General features: G+C 45.2%; 1 protein-coding gene across 1 annotated transcript; it reads right to left on the bottom strand.

Moving 5' to 3' along the window:
- Positions 1 to 2614: 2614 nt before the first annotated feature.
- LOC129346128 (transcription factor Sp5-like) lies at positions 2615 to 9023 on the bottom strand. The gene is made up of 2 exons (XM_055003420.1): positions 8970 to 9023; positions 2615 to 3544 (listed from the first exon to the last, which is right to left on the bottom strand). The coding sequence occupies exons 1-2, from the start codon at positions 9021 to 9023 to the stop codon at positions 2615 to 2617; spliced, it is 984 nt and encodes a 327-aa protein (XP_054859395.1).
- Positions 9024 to 10262: the final 1239 nt, after the last annotated feature.

Genomic DNA, 10262 nt, shown 5'->3' with positions numbered 1-10262 from the left:
AACTTCCTTAAAAATTCTCTCCATGTAGGTATGGAGATCTCTGAGAGAAGAGTTCACACAGGTAACCTTCGCCCTGATATATCAGTGCAATTTATGCGTAGGTGTCCTCCCCTTTGGGAACCTTCCAATCGTCCGACTCCCCTACATGCCATCCAAAGTGGTCCATTCCAGGAACTATTTATTTAATTGGTTGCTATTTTGCATCCATCAGACTTCTGTGCAAAGTAATATGTAGGGGCCAAGCTACACATGACGAATGACACTTGAACGGCAAGTGTATTTCTCCCTGTTCACTTGCCCTCCACTCAATCCACTTGCCGTTCAAGTGTCATTCGTCACTTGTAGCTTGGCCCTAGAATAATGTGGTATAGAAAGCCAATTGCCATAATTCAAACTTTTATGCGTTTTGGAACTATAGCCAAATTTTCAGACAAGAACCCAGCAAACATGGAAAAATGCTTCCAGTCTCTGAGGGCCAAGCTACAAGTGATGAATGACTCTTGAACGGCAAGTGGATTGAGTGGAGGGCAAGTGAACAGGGAGAAATACACTTGCCGTTCAAGTGTCATTCGTCATGTGTAGCTTGGCCCTTAGTGTATGAAATATGGCATGGATCTCTCTGTTCCCAGATGTATCTCAGGGCCAAGCTACAAGTGACGAATGACACTTGAACAGCAAGTGGATGGAGTGGAGAGCAAGTGAACAGGGAGAAATACACTTGCCGTTCAAGTGTCATTCGTCACTTGTAGCTTGGCCCTTAGCCATCAGCATCTAATAGGTAGGAACATAAGATTCTTTCAGGGCAGGGGAGATTTTACACCAGCATCGCTATAGTCACCGGGTAGCCTGCATCATCCATGCCAGTATGTGGCTTGCATGGATCAGGTGTGCTGAATATTTATGTTGCCAACCTCCAGCTGGGGCCTAAAGTTCTCCCAGAATTACAACTAATTTCCAGACTACCGAGATCACTTCTCCTGGGGAAAATGACAGTTTTGGAGGGGCAGATTCTATAGCATCACATCCCCGATAAACTCCTTCCCGTCCCTAAACTCCCACTCCCTATTCTCAGACCCCAATTCTCCCGGAATTTTCCAGGCCAATACCTCAATGTAGGGCCAAGCTACAAGTGACGAATGACACTTGAACGGCAAGTGTATTTCTCCCTGTTCACTTGCCCTCCACTCAGGGCCAAGCTACACATGACGAATGACACTTGAACAGCAAGTGTATTTCTCCCTGTTCACTTGCCCTCCACTCAGGGCCAAGCTACACATGACGAATGACACTTGAACAGCAAGTGTATTTCTCCCTGTTCACTTGCCCTCCACTCAATCCACTTGCCGTTCAAGTGTCATTCGTCACTTGTAGCTTGGCCCGTAGTCATTCCCTTGCTGAGTCTGCATTGACTTGTGTTTGTTGCGTAAATTGACTCTGAATTTTACTTAGGATGTATCTGAGTGTTAAACTCAGTGTGTATTTACCCTATTTGTTTGTGTGTTTCCATGTGGTGTATACCATTAGGCACATTCTCAAGACCACAAAACCTGAATGAATAACCCATCATCTTCACACAAAACAGTTTTCTCACTCTTTCAATGCATGCATACATGGGATTCTTCTAATCCACTTTACTTACTAGTAAGGGTGAAAGTGAGCCTGATACAGCTGGCCAGGAGGAAAAACAATAGCAGCATGACGTGTGGAAATGGGAAGTGGAAACTTTTCCTGGCCTGGAGATAAATAACATCACCTGATAATTGCTGCCAGCTCAGGATGATATTAAAGAGACAGGTAGAGGGACCAGTTTGGCAAGCCGGCAACCATAGATACAGCCTGGTGAGTACCGGTAAGAAAATAGCATCTCTAAGGTTGCAAACTAGAGAAAAAAGCCCTGCCTCTTTAATAGAGGATTAATGTGTGGAAATTGGCAGGTGGAGCATTGAATGGCAAGGAAGTAAATACCACCACCTAGTAATTAACATCCCAATTAACCCTCTACTAAAAGGAAAAGGTATATGATTTTATCGTTTATACATTTACCCATTTTAAGTATTTAAAAACGGTTCTTTTTATCTGTACTTTACTTGGCTGGTCTTGTGACCGTAAACCCTTTGATTGATTGATTGATTGATTGATTGATTGATTGATTGATTGATTGATTGATTGATTGATTGATTGATTGATTGATTGATTGATTGATTGATTGATAGGAAAGGATGTTTTTGGCGACCCTAAGCACCTCCCATCTTCTGCTTTGAGCCCCCCCCCAGACAGCACCATTAAGAAATGTAAATTATTTTCACTCCTGCTTATAGACTTATACCAGGAACACCTGGGAACTGTAGTTCAAAAGTAGGGCTGTCAAAGTAATCTTTCAATAATCTCTCAAAGACAAGTCTCGGCATGTCACCAAACTACAATTCCTAGTATTCTTTGGGCAAAGCCGTAATGGTTAGAGGTATAAAACCTGTATCGTCTGCAATGGAGAGAGGTATAAGGTCCAAGGATCATGGAACTAGAACAGCTGAACCAGAGAATTCTCCTTGCCTCCTTGAACCAGTCTCTTTCCTTTGGGCTCTGCCTTTCCCTGTTCTTTCCTCCGTCCCCTTCATCACTCCTGCTTGATGCCCACCGTGGCTGCCATCACTGCCATGCCCCGCACCCGCTTCCCCTGATGGGTCTTGACGTGCTTTGCCAAGTGGTCGCTCCTCATAAACCTTTTGGGGCACAGTTGGCACCCGAAGCGCTTCTCTCCCGTGTGTGTCCGAAGGTGTCTCTGCAGCTCATCGGAGCGGGTGAAGCTTTTCCCACAGTAGAGCCAGGAGCAGATGAAGGGGCGCTCGCCTGCGTGCCAACGCAGGTGGGCCTTCAGGTGGGACGTCTTGCCGTAAACCTTGCCGCAGCCCGGGAGGTGACACACGTGTTGCTTCTTCCTGCCCGGCTCCTCGTTAGCCCCGTTTGCTGCCTGGCAGTTGGGACATTTGCAGCGGCGGCAGCGGCGAGCTGTCCCCAACAGTCCCTTGGGAGATCCCTGCAGGAGGGCAGCAAGGGGCGGCTGGGGGCTGAGGACCAACGGCCGACCCAGCGAGAAGTTGCCTGGTTGCTGCATGCTCCACCAAGGGGCGTCATCGGTGGTCGTGGGGCAGGACCCTGCTGCTGGGCCCAAAGGCCTGGGGCCTTGTAAAAAAGTGGTAAAGTCTTGGGCCTCCTGGAAGGCATATGAAGTGGGCAGTGTGGGGGCCAACATCTTGACAGGCGACAGCTCAAACGAGTAGGGGGGTTCAGCCGGTGGCGTCAGCGGCAGTTCATGGGCAATGCCGCCGTTGCTGCTTGATGCCACCTGGTAGGGCATCTTGGGCAACCCAAAAGCCATGGTGTGGGAGCCCGATGGTACTTCGTTGCTCCAGAGCTGAAACATTCCCACAGACTCGTATGCCCCTGGAGATCTGGCTGAGCAATGGGAGGCAGAGGGAGCGGCTAAGAAGGCCAAAGTGGGATGCCAGGCGGCAGCGTTCTCTGGGGATGAGTTGGGAGTCCGGTCCTGAGGTAAAAAAAGACAGAGACTAAGTAAAAGCACAGATTTTAATAATCTGTGGTGACAAGAAGACCCTGCCAAGCATACTTTCTCCTCACTTATGGTTGTTACACCAAACAGGACAATTTTTGTCCATTTTTTTTGTAACCCTCATAGTATACCATTGTGATTAGCTCACTTCTTAGGCGGATGGGGCTAAGAGAGCTCTGAGAGAGCTGTGACTGACCCAAGGTCACCCAGCTGGCTTCAAGCACAGGAGTGGGGAATCAAACTGGCTCTCCAGATTACAGTCCTGCCGCTCTTAACCACTACCCCAGACACTGCCTATAAGGAAAACACACACACACACACACACACACTTATGCCTGATAAATAAAGGTTGCCTATGCCAGATCCATCCCTCTAGTTTGGCTTTCAGTTTCCAACTAAATGGCCTTGGGATGTTCTCAGATAGAGCAACTTGCCAGTACACCACCTCCATATTACTTGCCTCTTGTGTGTTAAAGCAATAACCCTAAAGTGAGAGTTACTTTTGAAAAAAACATGCATAGGAAACATGCTGTATAAGGGTATCCTGAAGAAAAGTATACTGAGATTCCTGGGCTGAATGCCTGAACAAGCAGGCCATTGCTAGCCAAGCTGAAGTGTGACAAATTAAGTGTCCTGTCAGATGCAGCCACCAATTCTGCTTCCTGAAGCTTTGATCTAACCAGCCATATATAGGCTGTAACAGGGGTCATTTCGTAGAAAAAGAGCTGGAGGAACTCATTAGCATAACTCATTAGCATAACTCATTAGCATATGCCACACCCCCTGCCATCACTTATCCTGGCTGTTTTGGACCCAATCCTGGCCATTCAGGGCCAAAATTGGGCCCAAAATGGCAACAGGAGGCTGAAAATGGCCAAAAAGGGGCCCAAAATGGTCAGGATCGGGCCGCTGCTGAGCAGGAGAGTGATCCACCACCCGTCAGAGGCCCGATCCGGGCTGTTTCGGCCCCAATCCATGCTGAAACGGGCCCAAAATGGCCGAGAGTCAGGTGGGCGGGGCCACCTGACATGTGACCTCTTTGGGGAACTGCCAGAACTGTGTTCTGGCATGTTCCCCCTCGAAATGAACCCTGGGCTGTAACATCATCTCAAGGCGAGGGGGAGGGGCTTTAAGAGATTCCCTGGTACTCCCTAGGGCATTCCTAGCTCTCCCTCTTGTAGAATTGACAATGGGTGAGGGAGTCCTAGAAGAAGCACCATGTTTTTAGGATTCAAGAAGCACTACTGCAAAAGCTGGTGGTTTGGTGGTAGAGTACACACCTTTACATGCAGAAATTCTCAGATTAAATCCATGGCATCTCCCATTATAAGGATTTCAGGGAGCAGGGCAGCTGTCCATCGCAGTAAAAAAATACAAAACTAGATTTTCTGATTCCATATAATGCAGCTTTGTGTGTTCTCTGGTTATCCAGTCAGCTCTGACTGGATGACGAGAAAAAAGAGTGATCACACATGGGAGTGGGGTGGGAGAAAGCCGGGGAGATTAATTGGGCTGTCTCTGATTTGCAAGGAAGATGCCTCTCCATCTTTCTGAGAGCTGGTTGAGGAAAATATATATCTCTAGGTGTATATGTCCCTCCAATTTTAATCCTCAAAAACATTGTACCCCAAATATCAAGTCTGGGATATAGTGATGAAGCAGGAGCTGTTTCGGTAGGCAGCAGATGTTTTGGTACTGGGCAGAGGGGGCAATATTATTTTATTTATTTATTAGATTAGATTTTTAGCCCGCACTCCCCGCCAGGCAGGCTCAGGGCGGAGTACAACATTCCCGTTTACGTAAAATACAATTTAAAACAGATAAAATGTTACATACAGTAAAATTAAAACAACCGTATACTATAAAACTTCTCCTCACGATGGCGACAGTAAAATACTGCATTTCAGGCATGGCCCTTATGTATATAGGGTGGTGAACAGATCTTTTCAGTATGGCTGGTGGGGGCCCAGCCTAGCCTCCGCCATATGCCTGGCGGAACATCCCTGTCTTACAGGCCCGGCAGAAAGATAATAAATATTAGTACTTGTGGAAACAGATACATCATTTTATTCTTAATTATTTTGATTGGTATAACAAAGAGGTTTATCCGCAAAGCTTCCTTCCTTATCTGATACTATACCACGTCAGAGCGATATTGGAAGAACCTGTAAACAACCTGTTAATGGTTTAGAAAGGTCTGGGTTATTTTGCTATTAGCAAAAATAACAGGTTACATCCAAACCATGTCAAGAAAGACTCCCCCCCGCCCGAACTGGTCCCCATTTACCTTGTATGGAACTCTACATCTCATGTGCCTACATAGTTAAGAATTTAATTGACAATTTTATTTTAATTGATAATGGATGTCTGTTTAAATTATTTTTTTCAAAAAGGGACAGAGCTGTTGTTGGTTCCATAAAAGAACAAGTTATTTCTCTTTCATTTTAAAAAGCTAAGTTTGTGACTTTTGTTGGATTAATTTCTTCAGATCTAACAGTATGAAAAGTGGCTAATTTTCAGCCACCTCATTTACAAAGCTGTATTACTTCAGTAATGTTAGGTAGAAAGTACTTGTACATAAATAGTAAAGAGTCCAGTAGCACCTTTAAGACTAACCAACTTTACTGTAGCATAAGCTTTCAAGAACCACAGCTCTCTTTGTCAGACGAAGAGAGCTGTGGTTCTTGAAAGCTTATGCTACAGTAAAGTTGGTTAGTCTTAAAGGTGCTACTGGACTCTTTACTATTTTGCTACTACACACTAACACTTCTGGATCTTGTATATAAAGGGGATGTTGTGAGGGGGCGACAGAAAGAGAAAGCGGGAGAAAAAGTGAAAGGAATTTGAAGGAACTATTCAACAGGCAATATAATTCCTAAATTTTAGGGAGGGAAGGTCATGGCTCAAGTGGTAGATTATCGGCTTTGTATCCAGAAAGTCCCTGGTTCAATTCCTGACATCTCCAGATAGTAGAAGTAGGTGATGTGAAAGACCTGAGACCCTGGAGAGGCACGGTGAGTTTGAGTAAATACTGGCCAAGGGTCCAACTCAATATAAAAACATCTCCATGTGTTCCTCAAGGAAACTAGCTCTGAATTCGGCAGGTGGATTCTTAAATGAGCCATTGTATCTCACCTTCAGACCTCACTGGCAATAGGAGAAGGGCTTTTGCAAAGATTACAGAGATGGCAAGAATGAATGCCCTTCCCTCGGCAGTTTTGGAGGGTAGATACAAGAAAGTACCATATGCCAACAGAACATGAAGATTCCCATATGATAAAAAATGAAACCATTGAACTTAAGATTATAGAGTGTCCCATATATAATGAGCTGAGAGCTAGCTTAATCACCACTCTGCTTAAAAATATGGAACTACCTAATATGAGAGCCCAAGTGACGTGGTTACTATCGGATACAAATGATTCCATTACTCTTTCTGTGGCAAAATATAGAGGGGCAATAATCAAACATCAGAGACATAATATCAAGTAAGGTTCTTCCCATTTTAATTTCTGCTTAAGGCAATAGCCGTAGGAGCAGTACTTGATAGATAGATAGATAGATAGATAGATAGATAGATAGATAGATAGATAGATAGATAGATAGATAGATAGATAGATAGATAGATAGATAGATAGATAGATAGATAGATAGATAGATAGATAGATAGATAGATAGGTAGGTAGGTAGGTAGGTAGGTAGGTAGGTAGGTAGGTGGGTGGGTGGGTGGGTGGGTGGGTGCTTTATTTATTGTGTTTATTTGTGTGCTGTCATCCGCCTGAGCCCGCTTGCAGGGAGGGCGGACTATAAATTCAACAAATAAATAAATAAATAAATAATATCTAAAGCCCAATTTAAATGCCACATGCCAAAGATATTTTAGCCATATATAGTTTCAGGGATTTGATCTAAATATTATAACTCCAAGTGCCCCCCCCCGCCCCCACTTCATCCTAACACTGGTGAAGGATCTCAAGAGAGACTTTGTTTTCATCCAGAGATTCAGTAAAGTTTATGCCACCTTGGTCCCACAGAAGAAAACAGGTATGCAATGAAATGATTTGAGTTTGTTTTAAAATACATTGTACAAATGAATGTCAATACATTGCCAATATATGCCATTAACACAGTTAAAATATCAGTGTTGGGAGGGTACATCGGGACATTCTTATTGTATTAACTTTGACAATTGTTATAGAAAGACTTGAATAATCATAATAAAAATATTGATATGGGGTCCCAAGCTGAGCAAACCGATAAAGTCTTGACCAAATTCAATTTATGTTGTTTTCCCTGTGTGTGAACTAAATAAAGCATGCCAACTTTAGCAACTTAAGCCTTCATATTTTAGATAGCAGTATATTGAAGCGGAGGTGGGGGATATTCGTTTCTATTGTTATGCTACCAAGACCCTAGCTTAAAACTTGTGGATCTTTTTGGGATCAGCCAACCCTGCCTTTCCCATCTAGATTACTTCAGGACCCAAAGGAACAATAATTTCTTTCTTTTTAAAAAAAGTAATTGCAGTGAACCTCAACCCAGGGCCACTGTATTTTGACATGAGTGGTGTTGTGTTTGTAACAACACTGTTCCTCACACAGCATTCTCTCTGTGTTGGCACGCCTGCCCAGCTGGTCTTTGGACACCCAAAGCACTTAAGGTGTGGAAGCCGAGACTGGGTGGCTCTGTAACTGGGAGAAGATGAACTGATCTGGGAAGGTGGAATGGATTTGGGATAAAAGTTAGGAGGATCCTGAAACTGACTAGACAACCTTCACATCCCTGGCTGCCCTAGTATAGGATGAGTCCATGAATGCCAAGAATAAACCATTTCCCGGAGCTACCTGATGAAGAATTCTGTGTGTTGCAAAAGCATGGACAACAGCAGCTGCACTCAAACCCATCATTGTTTGGGAGCTATACAAGAGCAAGATCCTGGTCCAATAAGACCTTAACGACCCACTAGATTTCCAGGGGATTCTGTTTATTTCAGTGGCCATTGATTATTAGTGGCCATTGATCATGCATCTGACGAAGAGAGCTGTGGTTCTCGAAAGCTTATGCTACAGTAAAGTTGGTTAGTCTTAAAGGTGCTACTGGACTCTTGATTATTAGAGGTCTCATCCTAGCCATTCTATAGATTGCGTAATCCGCCTTGAGTTTCCGAAAGGCAAACTATAAATATAGGCTCGCAGCCCACTCTCTATCCCCATGCTACTGTGCTTTCAACAGTTGCAGGGCATGCAAAAAAAAAATCATCAACAGGTGATGCTTCTCCACCAGCCCATCAACCTCCCTGGAAAACATCACCTGATGAATTTCAACCTGGCAAAAGGCTGCGCCCCAATCCCCCAACACCAACACCCGGCTGTCTGACTTCTGTTCGGAAGAGAGTCCTTACCTGTAAGAAGGAGCAGAAAATATTGTCCGAGTTCTGTGCACCCACGGCTGCCATGGGGTGAGAGTGTCACCAAAAACGACCTGCAAGGAGGGATCATCAACCCCTCCCCCCAAACAGGTCCCCAATCGAAGTGGCAAAAGTAGCGGCTCCCTTTCTCTCTGCAGAAGTCCTTCCGTTCCCCCCAGCCCTTCAATCTGCATCTCCCCCCCCTCCCGCGATCATCTTCTCCCGCACACTTCCCCCCCCCCCTTTCAGTTTTTGCTTTTTGGCATCCCTTCAGCCAATCAGGAGTGGCGACTGAAGCCGCCTTTGAAGTCGGGGAGCGAACCAATCATTAAAATAGATTGAATGATTTCAAAGAGGGGCCTGGCTAGATCTCCTTTAAGCGCCGGGCTCCCCCGCTGGGGTGCTTGTTATGGATGCAAAGGGGGGGGGCGGGCGGTGATTGGGCTTGTAGGATCAAGATAGCGAGGGGGGTTCTCTTTTTATCTCTTTAAAGGTACCCTGCAAAGGGAGGCGGGAGGCACGTACGTGATTTCTAAACGCAGTCAATTTGGGGGTGGGTGGGTAGTGGCCTGTAGCGGAGGAGAGTTTTGCGGATACCATGGACAGCCAAAAAAGACAAATAAGTGGGGTACCAGATCAAATCAAGCCTGAATTCTCCCTAGAAGCTAAAGTGACAAAACTGAGGCTGTCGTTCTTTGGTCACATCATGAGAAGACAAGATTCTCTGGAAGAGTCAATAATGCTAGGAAAAGTGGAAGGCAGTAGGAAAAGAGGAAGACCTAAAACGAGATGGCTGGACTCAATCGAAGAAGCCACGTCCTCCAGTTTGCAGGATCTGAGCAAGTCTGTTGATAGGACGTTTTGGAGGTCTTTCCTTCGTAGGGTCGCCATAGGTCGGAGGTGACTTGATGGCACATAACACAGAGAGAGAGTGGCTTGTACAGCTCCTAACACACGGGAGCCTGTCTTCATGCCTTCATCCATGTAGAAATGAACACGCTAAGATTGTGCATTGTTCCTGCCTCCACCCTCCATGCATCCAAAAGACTTGCTCGCCTCTTTCATGTATTCAGTTCATGTTTGCTGTACACATCTAAACTGTGTATGTGTGCGCGTTGAATCATTTTTTCACCCATATGAATGGCCTTTCAATGCACACGCTGGTATGTGTTATATAGACCCTTGATTTTCCCACTCCTTGTATCTGAAGAAGGGAGCTCTGACTCTCGAAAGCTCATACCTTGGAAATCTAGTTGGTCATTAAGGTGCTACTGGACCTGAATCTTG

Source organism: Eublepharis macularius, chromosome 19 (genome assembly GCF_028583425.1).
Source record: "Eublepharis macularius isolate TG4126 chromosome 19, MPM_Emac_v1.0, whole genome shotgun sequence".
Taxonomy (NCBI): domain Eukaryota; kingdom Metazoa; phylum Chordata; class Lepidosauria; order Squamata; family Eublepharidae; genus Eublepharis; species Eublepharis macularius.
The sequence above is the reverse complement of the archived record's forward strand: the minus strand, read 5'-3'. Positions and strand labels throughout refer to the sequence as shown.